Source organism: Lissotriton helveticus, chromosome 2_1 (genome assembly GCF_964261635.1).
Source record: "Lissotriton helveticus chromosome 2_1, aLisHel1.1, whole genome shotgun sequence".
Taxonomy (NCBI): Eukaryota; Metazoa; Chordata; class Amphibia; order Caudata; family Salamandridae; genus Lissotriton; species Lissotriton helveticus.
In genome coordinates, this window is record NC_136059.1 from 1315293672 (window position 1) to 1315308864 (window position 15193).

Consider the following 15193-nt stretch of genomic DNA (forward strand, 5'->3'; position numbering starts at 1 on the left):
TTTAAAAAGCTAGGATTTTGACCACTAAGCCTATATGCCAGTTATAGCGGCAAGTTGTGGGTATCTTTTATTAATTAGCTGGTGCTGAAAGACATTGTTGTCGCAAAGTAATAGGAATCAGAAGTGAAACACATAATGATAGGTTAAGAATGTTTACTAAGAAGAGTTTGGCCCTTTTTTGTGTCCATGTAATATGAATCAAACTAGGTTGCACATAGAGGCCAATCCATAGTCTGCACGTTTGAGATTTTTTTTTTAAATAAAAAGAAGAAAAAAATGCTAGGAGGCATTATTACTGGAACATATTCACCTGTGCCCATTCCTAAGGAAGTCTTCACAATCCTAGCAGTACACAATCTTGTCTAATCATTTATACTGGATTTAGGAGCAGCTTATCACCAGGTAGAACTTGATGTTTTGTCTTGCAATCTTACTGCATACATCACTCCTAATGGATTTTTTTATTCTGCAGGTTTCCCTTTGGCCTGGCACCAGCTGTTTTTCAAAGGCCTAGTCTTCCGTGATCATATTCTGATTTTTTCCAAAAGTGAAGCTGAGCATGATAACATTCTAAATGAGTTATTGTGTATTTTCGAAAAGAGGGGAATGACTCTTAGGAAAAACCACTATATTTTCAAAAGCTGATAAATTGAGGTTCTTGGGCACATTTTGTCGGAGCGTGAGGTGAAACCTAAACCGAGTTTGGTTAAAAGCTTTGTAGTAGGAAATCCTGCACCAGAAAACAAAGACCAGTTGTTTTTTTGTTTTTTTAGGAATGTGTGAGGTTTATGCGAAATTACTGAAAGATTTTCCAAAAGTACTGAGTGTTTTCGATCACTGCTAAAAAAGTGAGCTACATTTTTATTATCTGATGAATGTGAGGAGATGTTTTGAAAGATCAAACAAGAAATAATGAAAGCACCAGCATTACAACCATTTGTGGAAGGAATGAAAACCATTGTGACTGTAGATGTATGTGTTAATTTGGAAAAAGTTGATGCTTGTATGAGAAACAATACATTCATTTATGTGAATGAAATTACATCCTTATTAACCAATTCATCCGTTGTTAACCCCCCATCAACCTTGACTCGCAAATATGTAGTCAGGCAGGAAAAGACCTAGGCCCAAGGTTATTGATTGACAGGTCACTGGTGAGGTGGCATATAGCTGATAGACTAACGCACAGACAGGAAACCTTATATTAGTCCCACAAATAGGCACAGCAACACTACAATGGTCAAGGGAGATTGTCCCCATTAAAGCACACTTGGCCAGAGAAGTTATGCTTGCTCCTAAAAGCACCATAAAGTCAGATGCCACATATGTTAGGAACATTTAACCAATTAGAACACAGCACACGTAGTGATAACATGCTCCCCATGCCAGACATTTGAACATGCTACCAACTGGCTGCATTGTGTCCACGCAAGGTTGATGCCCACCTGTATTATCCATTAACCCCTTCGATGCGCATGAGGAGCTCAGTTCGTCATGAGGTATACCTCTCGTGTGGTCATGACGAGCTGAGCTCGTCATGACCACACCCATTTTCATTATGGCCTAGCATAGCAGAGGATCTCCTCAAGCACCCAAGGTGTTAAAATGAATTTATGACTCCAAGGGCAGCATTTTACATTCCTCAACAAACAATGATTGCTGGAAACATTTCATTGCCTATGATGAACTGTATATAAAGATGCTACGGATCGAATGTAAATTGAGACCATCCTCATCCTGTAACTGTTCTCCTGGCCTCTATGTTTAATTAAACAAACTGTTCCTGTTGTGCCAAACGTTTGTTTTTCATGAATACTTAATGTTCAAGCAACATATGCGAGTATGTTTTAGGAGTGGTGTTGTCACAATGTGATGGCTTGCATGAAAGTACAATAGGATTTGCCTTCTGGATAATACGTCAGGAGGAAAGAAAATATTCCGTAATTGAGAAAGAACTTGTGAGGGAAAATGTAAACCGTACTTATGGGGCAGACAGTTTATTTTAAAGACTAACCATGGTACATTGGTGGTTCTAATATCTGGCATAAAATTGAAACATTACATAGCTCAGCTTACAAGACTCTGCTACACGTTTAGAATGTTCATTTACCGGCGGGGGGAAGAATTGCAGAGCAGACTGTTTGCCCAGATTACCTATTAATGATGATGAAGAACATGACTGGGAGCCAGAAATTGAGGAGTGTTTTGTATATTGTATTAATGATATAAATATTAGTGTAGGAGAGAACTAATGGGTAGAAGCACTGAGTAAAGTCAAGATTTTAGATGAAGTCTTGACATTGGTCAAGTTGGGATGGCCAAAAGAAAATAATTTGTCAGTTGATTTGCAGTTACTTTGGAGGGTGTCAGATGAATTATCAGTTGACGGTGATAAACTGGTACCAGGTGACAAGTTTGCACCATCAGAATTTTTCAGTTATAAAATAATTTTGACAGCTTATTCTGGTTATTTGGGGTCAACTATTACCAAAAGAAAAATACGAAATTATTTCTGGTGGCCTAGAATGGATGGAGAAATTGATGAGTTTGTCAGAAAGCGTGTAAAGTACAACAAAAGTGACAAAGTTTAATAACTTAGGGGACTGTAGAGTCTTTTGTTCCTTCTCTAAACAGAACAATGCAGAGATTGGAGGTTGGGACCCTATCACATTATGAGGTATTTTATTGTGGCAATTGACCATTTATCTAGGTGACTTGAAGTTGAGCCAATCAGTGTTCCCAACTACCAAAAGTGTGATTGGCTGTTTGAAAATAAAATAAAATGGTGTAGGTTTTCCAGGTGAGATTGAGAGACAATGAAGTAAAAATCATATCAACTGAGATTCTTCCGTTTTCAAATACATTTTGGATTAAACATAACAGGTCTCCTTTGTATCATCCACAAAGCAGTGGAAAAGTAGAGCACTTTAACAAGGTTTTAGTGGAAAGTATCCAGGCTGCATACAGGAATAACGTATGTGGATCAAGTGGTTAAAGATTTGGTGTGGTCCTACTGCACCACACCGCATGTAGCTACAGTGAAGTCCTTTTGAACTAATGAGAGGGAGAAAGGTATCAACAGAATTGTGCCTGTTTTGGTTCGCAACATTATTCCATAAGGGTAGTAACATGAAGGAGATATGGAAAACAGTTGAAGAAAATTCCAATACGGTTTTTACGGAAAAAAACATAATAATTAAGTGTACAAGGTGAGAATAGGCAATTGGGTACGAGTATAAAATTCAATTTTGATGAAGAAGGGTATGTCAAAGTTCAGAGAACCTGAGCAAGTATGTGAGTTATGTAAGAATGCTGTCACATTGACAGATGGATGTTGGTGGAGTACATCTCTAGGGGTCCTAGACCCTAGTATAGAGTCTAAATGTATCTCCAAACTGGAACAGCAAAACTCTTCTGAAAAAGATAAATGCAAAATGAATAAGCCCAGTGACAACATTAACACAAACAGGAAAAGTACACATGTTGACTTTAAACCAAGAACTTTTAAGTATTGCGTTGTTTCATGGAGATAAAAATGTTTTTACTTTTGATGTATGTTTTTAGCAAAACATTGTGTTTAAAATGTTTAAATATATATACATATATATATACTTTTTTTTCTTTGTACAAAAATAATTTTATATAAAAAGGGAAACGGTTGGTGTGTTAAGAAATATTAGTTTAAGAATTGTGGTTAAGTCATTGGTTATGGACAGAGCATGGAATGCAATGACATCAGTGTAATGTGTTGTGGTTAGGAGATTCCATTCTCCCTAGTTTTAGTTATCTCCGTGTCCCTGTTTGTACTGTACTTCCTTATATTGCAATCCTAATAAATATCACATTCACCGCTTCTCGGAGTTGGGTTCCTCTTTACACCCCTTCATGGCATAGTGGGAAGTTGGAGCTGCTACCTACCTTACAGATGCATAGTGAAATTACAGATGTATAGTCAAATTTGACCATGTGAGCTCTGGCATGCTAACGCATGTCTGGCTCAATTTCCCTCATGTGATATCCTTTTTTTCAGGAAAAATAATCTCAGCCACTTGCTTTCACACTGGTGACGTTGTTTAGTATAATGATTTACCTATTTTGAATATCACATGGAATCCTGTCAATATATAGCTTATGGTTCTTAAAAAGATATTTTGTTTTTGGGATCCTGCATATGGGCTGAACTGTTCACTGTTTTAGTAGTATAAATAAAATGTTAGCGATGCCATTTGAGAGATGGGGTTTCTGTTGCTATGTTTAAATTTGCCATGATGTGGTAAGAATGAGAATATTTTGGTTTTTTCCTCAGGACCCCAAGGAGTACCTCCCATTTTTAAATGATCTTAAGAAGATGGAAATTAATTACCAACGATATACCATAGACAAGCATTTAAAAAGATACAATAAAGCTCTTTGCCATCTGGCCAAATGTGGTAAGATAGTATTCTTTAATTTCTGTGTTGTTTAAACAGATAAACACGTTTTCACAAGAGTTGCAACATTTGTCTTATCCTGAAGGTTTGTAAAAAAAATCTAAATATGTTGTTGTGTTAACAGAAATCCGTGCTTAGTATGAAAACTATCTAAAATATATATTATTGCAGTTGGCTTAACCTAGTAGCTATCATTTTACCACTACTGGTTATGATATGAGTTCTCACTGTGTGCCAGATTCATAAACATATTGCCGCACCTAAATTTGACTTGGGAGCAAAAACGAATCCATTTGCAACTGTAAATTCCCAAACGTGGGTCACAAAATCTTGGCGGGCAAACTTTTAGCCTCACAAAGAACATTTGTGAATGACAAAATACCATAAGTATTGTGAAATATCTGTATTAGCAAATCTAGAGTTTGGCAGGTTTGAAGGCGTTTTGGGGTGAGCCTATCTGCAAAATTATATGTACACCAACAAAGCCAAAGATCTGTAGGTATGCACATATTCTGTGAAGGCAGATTCCCACCCTGGAAATACATACTAATGTATTGCTGTCTAGGGTAAAAATAAGTTCACTTTCCTAGTGGGAATGGGGAACCGGTGTGGAGGGGAATAGATTTATCAATGGGGAAACCGTTTTCTCCTCAGATAAACAAAAAGCTGTTAACAGCTCATTAGTGTCACAATTACAGATGAAGAATTTACCATCTGGTTTAGATTCCACATACTTGCATTTTATGTACTGAAGAGCTCAAGGAAATGTTTTAGTGTAATTGATTTCCTCTCTTAATCTTCAATACACTCCTCCACCCCTTTGCACCCTTTAGTCCAAGATGGTGATAATATGGAATTAGCTCTCTTCCCTCTAAACATTTTCAAATGAGTCCTACCAGGTGTTCCATGGGGCTCAGTCTATACACCTCTACCCAGTTCATAAGTTTCTTCTGCCTATCCTTCCCAGAAACTCTTGCATACTGTATGGCCTCCTTAGTCGTTCGGTTCATCGTTTCCGCGGTGTCATTGGTTCCTGAATGATACAGAGTGGACCTTTTAAGTCTAATACGTTTTTGTTTTAAGAACAGTTCCATTTCTCTCGATGTAGGAAAATACCCCCTGTTGACATGGTCAACCCTACTTTTTAAATTTGACTGAAGTACACTGAGTTCCTGCTAATCCGGTCCTCAGTGCCAGTGCTCTTTCCCTAAAACAAGGTAACTGTTCAATTTCAATTGCACCCCTATTGGCAGACCTTTAGCACCTCTGTAAGTCCCTAGTACATGGTACTGCTGATACCTAGGGCGTGGGTACTAAAGAAGGTCCCTAAGGGCTGCAGCATGTATTGTGCCACCCTAAGGGAACCACGACCAAACTCATGCAGACTGCCATTGCAGGCTGCGTGAAATGGTGCTGACAAATGTGAAAACATGACATGACACACACCATGGGGGCCAGGCCCACAGGTACTGCATACAATATATGTTAGTCACCCCTACAGCTTGCCTTACAGTCCTAAGGTAGGGTGCATTATATAAGCATATATGCCCCTATGCTGTCTAGTTCAAGTACAAAGTGAAAAGGCATTCCATCTTAAGTATATGTACTGGGCATTGGTCATTACGAGTTCCCCAGCTACATGACGGTTTTACTGAAACCTATGGTGTTTGGTATCAAACACCTGGTCTTAATACATATATACTGATGCCAGTAGTGGATTTATTAACACATGCACCCAAAGGGCACCTTGAAGGTGCCCCTTTAAAACCTACCAGCTTCTTAATGTGCAGGCTGACTGGTATCGTCCAGCCTGCCAGCCCAGACATGTTTTTGACACCCTGCAGTTGAGAGTCCACACTCTCTGAAGCCAGATGCGAGGCCTGCTCCGGAGAAAGGTGTTCAAACTTCCTCCAGCAGGATGGCTTGTGATTTAGCATATCAAGGCCAAGAACTTCAAAGCCCCTGGTGCCTTTGAAATCGACCCCGGCTTCACCCAGACCTGGGAGATGCCACCCCTGCCCTGAGACCCATTTGGCACCAGGTGAGGCAGGAAATTTCTATGCATGTGGGCGTGTTACACCACCCGGCTAGCACACCCCTAAAGTGGGCTGCCTGATGTGCTCCACAAAAGAAGGGTTCCACCATTTTTATTTAGTGGAATTAGGAACTCTGGCACAAGGTTATGCCCATTCCCCACAGAAAGTGGTCATATAGGGGATGTAGTGACACAGAGGGTAAGTAGCCCATTGGCTCATACACTTCATTCCTCTTAACGCCTCTAAATTCAGTCTTTAGGTGACCCCCTGACACTAGGAACTCAAATTTGCCTCACTGAAGAGGGACAAAGATTAGCCGAAGAAGCTACAACTGTGGGCTAGCTGCAGACTTTGGAACCAAATCCTGCCTGCTCCTATGCCGACAATCATAGATAATCTGACTTTGTCTTGCAACTGTGCATTTACCAGCAGTCTCGGAGGGCTGCCAGCACTTCGCCAACCAGCCAGGATTTCCCTTGAAGTGGAGGAACCATTTCCCTGCAACCTGCAGGCACCGACACGCAATGTGCGGTTCACCATTCTGCTGACCACGGGGTCCACCCGTGCAGCAGCCACCCACGGGGAGGTCACCATGCTCGTGAAGGTGAGATCTGTCACCCTCACCCCACCCCCCAAGTGTGTGGAGATGCCAGGAGCCCCAAGAGCTGCCCTGCACCATACCCGGGGTACTGTACCCTTTTCAGAAACCAAGGATAGTTTGGTGCCCAGCGCAGACATCAAGACTGCCCTACCGATGTGGGACTCCCGCATTAGAGAGGCCATTACTGAGAGTGGCCCTGCTGTCCTGTTTTGTCTCCCTCTGCAGGTCTGACCAAGGACCATGAGTGCCGACAACTCACTGCAATAGTCAACAAAAACCCTCTGCACCTGCGATCCACAGCCTGGGTTCACGAACACCGATTGTGTCCTCCCTGCTCCCGGACTTGGCCCCAAGAACCCCTCTGCTGCCTGTTTCTAGGTGGTCATCCGTCTTTGTCAACGGTGTAGCGCGCAAGGCTACAAACCCATCCAGCACCTATGCCTCTTGACACTCTGGGGCAGGTAAACCCGAACTGCCGGTGGGTCTTGTGACCATGATCTAGTAGCTTCAGTCCTAAAGGGGACCCCCTCAATACAATTGCAAATATTTGTATGCAGTATATGTTTCTTTCTCCATAAGAAAGCTTTACCATCTAACAGTGCATTTGTGACATTTTTGCTTGACTGTAAAAATTGATATATCCAAAAGTACTTGGCCAATTACGAAGTTCTTGGTGTTAAAGATTATATAAAAATACCTGTTATTGCTCTAAATTGGCCCCAAGTTTCTTCTTGAGTGTGTGTCTCCTATATTGGCTCTGTGTGTACAATAAATGCTTAACACTACCCTCTGATAAGCCTAAACTGCTCACCCACACTACCACAAAAGAGCGCATTTGGGATAATTAATTTAAGCCCTGTAAACCAATAAGGGTTGCCTGGACTTTCTACATAGTGTACCGCATTTTGGTACACTACATAAAAAGCCAGCTTCCTACACTTGACACAAATTGCACATCGTTATCTCTCAACACCGACTCCTGCAAACCCTCTCTCATGAACACTTCAGGCAAAAACTCATCCACTTTCTCAGAGCTGGCGTCATTAACTACTTTCACCTCCAGCTATCTGGAATACAGATCTACTAGTACAGTGATAAACTTTCCTTGCACTACCCCACTAAGTGGTCTCTTTATATTCAAAGCAATCTCATCCCATGCTTTCTTCTGGAGTTCTTTAATCAGTTTCAGTTTCAGTTTCAAAAGTTTTTATTTGGGTTGTCATAACAATCCATGTAAGCACATACAAAAATCAAAACAGCAAATTACGATAACAATCACAACAACACATTACGGCTAACAGAAATATAAAAATTATTCGCGGGATAGCCAATGCATTTCTCTTTCGTGTTATACATATATACAAGCCAAGTCCCCCGAAAAGATTGCTTAAATTCCTTGTGCAATGAGTGCGTCCATAAAGTGCAATAGTGCTACATATAATTCAAGGATATAGGCCTTAATATATTATGGTAGAAATGTTCCATCAATATTTAAAAACATGTTACCAGAACAGCAGTAAAAACAATCGACTATGTACAAATATAAATATTAAAACTCTTCTAAAGGGAAGAATATGCCAGCAGGGTGAATGTATAGTTTATGTATTTTAGCTATATACTGATTACCAAGTTAAACAGTAATAGATTTCCTAGCATCTATACATTTCATTATATACATAGCAACAGCAAAGCAAATATCTGGATTTTCTAGGCGCATAATTAATTTCATTGCAAAATTTGTGGATTGAGCGTTAAATTTTAAAAGAATTGGTTTAAGATAAAAAAAAGCCTTAAAAAATAATAAAATTTACAAAACAGTATAAAATGACGGCAGCTTTGTCGTGAGATTCCATCGCAGGGGCAGACAGAGTTTGAACCAGTTCTCATAACAGGAAATGCCACCAAATGATGTACGGTACCAATCAATCAATCAATCAATCAAGGCATTTGTATAGCGCGCTACTCACCCGGAGGGTCTCAAGGCGCTTGGGGAGGGGGGTCCGCTACTGCTCGAACAGCCAGGTCTTGAGCTGCTTCCTGAAGGTGAGGTGGTCCTGGGTCAGGCGGAGGTGGGTCGGGAGGGAGTTCCAGGTCTTGGCGGCGAGGTAGGAGAAGGACCTTCCCCCTGTGGTGGCTCTTCGGATGCGGGGGACGGCGGCGAGGGCGTGGCCGGTCGATCGAAGCTGGCGTTTGGGAGCGTAGTAGTTGAGGCGGCTGTTGAGGTATCCTGGGCCTTGGTTGTGCAGGGCTTTGTGTGCGTGGGTGAGGAGACGGAAGGTGATTCTCTTGTTGACTGGAAGCCAGTGCAGGTCTCTCAGATGTCTGGAGATGTGGTTGCGACAGGGGATGTCCAGGATGAGTCGTGCTGAGGCGTTCTGGATCCGCTGGAGTCTCTTCTGGAGTTTGGCGGTGGTTCCGGCGTAGAGGGAGTTGCCGTAGTCCAGTCGGCTGGTGACGAGGGCCTGGGTGACCGTCTTCCTGGTCTCGGTGGGGATCCACCGGAAGATCTTGCGTAGCATGCGTAGGATGTTGAAGCACGACGAGGAGACGGCGTTGACTTGTCTGGTCATGAATAGGGAGGAGTCCAGGATGAAGCCCAGGTTGCGTGCGTGGTCTGTTGGTTTGGGTGCGCTGCCTAGTGCGGGGGGCCACCAGGAGTCGTCCCAGGCGGAGGGTGAGGATCCCAGGATGAGGACTTCCGTCTTGTCCGAGTTGAGCTTCAGGCGGCTGTTCTTCATCCATTCTGCTACCTCTTTCATCCCTTCGTGTAGGTTGGCTCTAGCGGTGGCGGGGTCGTTGGTGAGGGAGAGGATCAGCTGGGTGTCGTCGGCGTAGGAGATGATGTTGAGGTTGTGCTGGCATGCGATGGCTGCGAGGGTACTCATGTAGACGTTGAAGGTCCACTCCAGTGCCTTCTCCTGGATTCCGACGTTGCTGAGGCGCTGTACTAGGGTACGGTGGCAGACAGTATCGAAGGCCGCGGAGAGGTCTAGGAGGATGAGGGCCGCTGTTTCTCCGCTGTCGAACAGAGCTCGGATGTCATCGGTGGCTGCGATCAGGGCGGTCTCGGTGCTGTGGTTGGCCCTGAAGCCAGACTGCGAGAGGTCGAGGGATCCGTTCGTCTCGAGGAAGGCGGCCAGCGGCATGTTGACGGTCTTCTCGATGACTTTAGCGTGGAACGGGAGCAGAGAGATGGGTCGGTAGTTCTTGAGGTCGGTGGGGTCGGCTGATGGCTTCTTTAGTAGGGCGCTGAGTTCGGCGTGCTTCCAGTTCTCCGGGAAGGTAGCGGTGTTGAAGGAGGTGTTGATGATGTCCCGCAGGTGGGGTGCGATGACACCGTCGGCCTTGTTGAAGACGTGGTGAGGGCAAGGGTCGGTTGGAGATCCGGAGTGGATGGAGTTCATCTTGCGGACGGTGTCTTCGGTGCTGATCGGGGTCCAGGCGCGGAGGGTGGTGGTGGGGGGCGGTGGTTCGGTCGTGACGTGCGTCGGTTGAGTGCTGAAGCTGTTGTGTATGTCCGCGATCTTGTTGTGGAAGTAGGAGGCGAGGGAGTTGCAGAGGTCTTGCGAAGGGGTGATGTCGTTGCTTCCGGCGTTGGGTTTGGAGAGCTCTTTAACGATGTTGAAGAGTTCCTTGCTGTTGTGTGCGTTGTTGTCCAGTCGTTCCTTGAATGCAGTTTTCTTGGTGGTGTGGATCAGTTGGTGGTGTTTTCGGGTGGCGAGCTTGAGGGCAGTCATGTTGTCCGGTGTTGGGTCTCTGCGCCAGGCTTTCTCAAGGGCTCTGCAGTTCTTCTTCGAGTTCTTGAGTTCGGTGAACCATGGGGCTTTCTTGCTGCCGGGTCTGCTAGGCGGGGCCCTCAGGGGGGCGAGGTCGTCTGCGCAGTCGCTGATCCACTTCGTGAGGTTGGTGGCCGCTTGGCTGGGGTTCGTAGCGCTGGTGGGTGGGTTCTTGCTCAGGGAGGTTGCGAGCTGGTCGGCTGTGATCTTGTTCCAGCTTCTGCGTGCAACCTGTTGCTGTTGGTGGTGGATCGTGGTCCTTTTGAAGCTGAAGTGGACGCAGCTGTGGTCCGTCCAGTGGAGTCCGGTGGCGTGGCTGAAGGCGATGTCCTTGCTGGAGGAGAAGACAGGGTCGAGTGTGTGTCCGGCGTAGTGGGTGGAGGTGGTCACCAGTTGCTTGAGTCCGAGGTTAGCGAGGTTGTCCAGCAGGGTGGTGGTGTTGCGGTCTTTGTTGTTCTCCAGGTGGAAGTTGAGGTCCCCGAGGAGGATGTAGTCAGCGGAGGGGAAGGCATGCGGGCTGACGAAGTCGGCGATGTCTTCGCTGAATTGTGTTCGCCCAATCTAAGACGCGTTAAAACAAATCGGTGTGAGTTATATGTGACCATAGACAAGTAAGACTGGAAGCCTTTATTTAAATCAAGCTCTTGGTAGAAAACAACCGTTGGTAGTGTCATGGACTGCCTTACTCTATTCTCTCTCTTGTATGATAAAAAGTTCTCCTTTAATTCCTTCTTAGAGATAGAGGCGGCAAAATCTGGATTTAACAGAATGTCATTGTTAAATACAAATACGGTACCAATAATGAATATATTTCAACCATGATATATGGGAAAAGTAATCAAGTTTTAGACAGTCTCTTATTATTTGTTGTGTAAACAACGTTTCTGATTTTGCCCAAATGGATCGCCATAATGTTAAAGGACGCAAAGCTGCAAGATCTGTAATATAGTTAATACCTACTTCTTCATGCACAAGTAAAGTTGATGCAGATTGGGGGACACACAATACTCTCTTTAGGAATTTTTTTCGTCACATTGCATGGTTTTCCCCTCGCAGTAACCCCAGATTCCTGCCCCATATAATGCTGATGAAACACATCTAGCATTGTAGATGTTTACCAGGTCCTTAATTCTTCTGGGGCCCCCCAATTTAGTGGAAAAGCTGAAGATGCTGTTTGTATTCCTATTCATCTTCAGGCCTATGTTGTTAAATTCTTGTGTCCATTTCCCATCATCTGAAAATGTTATTCTAAGATAACAAAATTTCTTTACAGTTAGCAGCTTCTCGTTATCAATAAAAAAAGAGCTTGTTGAATTGGTTTTTTTGCCACATGACATGGCAACAGTCTTGCTTTTATTAATTTTTTATTTCCTGCCCTTGATAAATTCAGCAAAGTTATCTATGAGGCGCTGTAGTCCGATTTTTGTACGAGATATTAAAACCGCTTCATCCGCATATAATAGAATTGGTACCACCTTGCCGTCAATGTGCGGGGCATCTGCTGAAATTTGGCCTAGGGTTGAATCTATTTGATTAATAAACAATGAAAATAGAAGAGGTGCTAATACACAACCCTGGCGTATGCCTCTAGTAACTTTAAAAAAAGGGGTACATTCTCCAGATGGGCCGTATCGGACTTTACAAGACAGCATTTCATAGAGCCTCCCTAAAAAGTGTACTATTTCCTTGGGAGCGCCTAAGTCCAATAGGAGCCTCCATAATATGGCATGGTCCACGAGGTCGAAGGCGCTACTTAAGTCTGCCAAGCAGAGAAATACATTTCCCTCCTTTGCGACAGTATATTTATTCCCCTCCCTCCTTGCAAATCCTATCACACTTGACCCATGCCAAGCACACCAGCCCATCTTGATGCTAAACCAAGCCACACCACCCCCCAGGCACCCCCCCATACATCCCCCACCCCTCTCAAAGGCCCAGGAAAACATAGTCACTGTCCTACCTAACATCACGACCTACTATACAGAAACACGCTCGGTACAAGACTCCCTCCTAGCAGCCCCAGCACGCTATAAGGCCAGTCCTGAGTCCCCCCACACCCAACCTTCTCCCTCCCCTGTCATGAATAACCGCCCGGCGCAACCCACCCACCGCACCCCCCAACCCCAGCCCATGACTCAAACAGGCATCTCAACCCAATCGGACATCCTAAACGACCACAAAACCCAACATAACCACAACGTCTCCGTAAACCAACTCCCCCTCCCGCAGGAGGCCACACACGACCGCCTCACCCGCATCGAAAACCAATATAATTCATGGTCTGAACCTTATCCTCACCAATCTCGAGACCCCCCGCAACCCCCACCCAAAGACCCAACCCGCCCCCCCAGACACGCACGCCCCGCTAGATCAACCAACTCAACACCCCACACCAACTCACACCCCCTCCCACCATCCCAGAGCTGGAGACCTAGAAGAGCGGCGAAAGCCATGACCTGGGAAGAGGCGCCAGAACTGGCAGCCTCTTACACAACACCTACCACCATCCCTACCCAGTCCTCGATACAGGTAGTCACCGGTCTCAGATACGAACACCCCATACGCAAACCCCCCAGACCCCCGATCACCCTCATCACCATTCCCCCCGAACCCAGGAAAAAAGAATCTCCCCAGACCAACTGCTTGCTCATAAACTGCAGGTCCGCCACCAAACACTCGACCGAGCTAGCAGAGACCATCCTCAACCACAGCATAGACCTAGCATTCATCACTGAGACCTGGCTTGACGAATCCTCCACACCTATCCTAGATATGCTTGTCCATCCTGGCTACTCCATCATCAACAAAGATAGGAAGGACCAAAAAAAAGGCGGAGGGGTGGCTATTATCTACAACAACAACCTCGCAGTAGTCGAATGCGACCCCTTCAACTACAACGCCTTCGAATGCCTTACAACCAATATCAAAACCATTGACAACAACCTACTCCAATGCCACCTAATATACCACCCCCCAGGCAACAACGCTATATTCACAGAACAACTGTCAAACCTCATCGCCAACTGCTCCCTCAAAGAGTCCAACACCATCATTCTAGGGGATCTTAATCTCCATTGGAACAACGAGAACAATGCCACTATAAAATCCCTAAACGAACTCCTCCACGCAAACAACCTCTCCCAACACTGCTCAAAAGAGACCCACAACAAAGGGGCAACCCTGGACGCCATCATCGCCAGGAACGATGCAATCTCTATTGAACACATCCTCCCGGTAGATTGGTCTGACCACCACCTAATCCTATTCCACCTCACACAACAGTTCCAGTCCCTCCCCCCAATCACAGCCCCCAGCACGTGGTCCAGGAGTCTATCACAAGTCAACTCAACAGAACTAGAAGAAAAACTAGCCTCCTCCCTGCCAATCCCCACAGAAGGCCTCTCAACCACCGAACTCATCTCACACTACAACACCACCACGTCCGCCATCCTAGACCAACTGGCTCCCCTAAAACAAAAAAAACCCAGGAACATCCCATCGAGAAGCTGGTTTAACAAGGACATCAACGACGAAAGGAGACTCCTCAGAGCCACAGAACGACATTGGAGAAAGAACGACATTGGAGAAAGAACTCCTCCTTTAGACGCCGCGAGGAACACAGAGCAATGAGAAGAAGGTACAAAAACCATATCAACAATGAAAAAACTAACTTCTTCTGCAATGCTATAGAAAAGGCAAAAAACAGACCAAGAGAAGTCTTTGATATCATCAAAAAACAAACCTCCAAGCCATCCACGGTCCATGTTCAACCCTCCAAAACCCTATGTGACAACTTCGTCTCCTTCTTCAATGAAAAAATAGACAAGATCGAACTATCCCTTAACATCAGCCCTGCCCCGACCACCAACATCAACCTAACTACAACATCCACCACCCCCGGAGACACTACCTCTATCGCCTGGTCCTCTTTCGACCCCGTCCATGAAGCCGAGATCCTCAATCTAATCGCATCCTCCAAACCCTCCTCCCACAACCTTGATCCCATCCCCGCCCAAATGGCCAAAGACTTCAAACTCACCCTTGCTCCGCTCTGGTGTAAAATCATCAACAGCTCCCTAAAATCTGGCATCATCCCGGACTGCCTCAAAATTGGCCAGGTCACTCCCCTCCTAAAGAAACCAGGTCTAGACCCCAACGACCTAAACAATTTCAGACCAGTCTCAAGTCTCCCCTTCCTAGCCAAAATCCTAGAAAAGTGCGTACTACGCCAACTCAACAACCAGCTCGACAACATCAACCTTCTTGATCAAAACCAATCAGGCTTCACAAAAGGCTACAGCACCGAAACCGCAATCCTGAACATAGTAGACGACATCCGCAACTCCCTTG

At 44.9% G+C, this 15193-nt stretch overlaps 1 protein-coding gene across 1 annotated transcript in view; it reads left to right on the top strand.

Annotated features, from left to right (window-relative positions):
- The window catches only part of ELP1 (elongator acetyltransferase complex subunit 1), an 861256-nt gene that overhangs the window by 486048 nt on the left and 360015 nt on the right, over nt 1-15193 (top strand). Inside the window, exon 26 of the mRNA XM_078676240.1 lies at nt 4307-4430. Within this exon, the coding sequence (XP_078532366.1) occupies nt 4307-4430 (124 nt within the window). The remainder of the gene's footprint in view (nt 1-4306; nt 4431-15193) is intronic.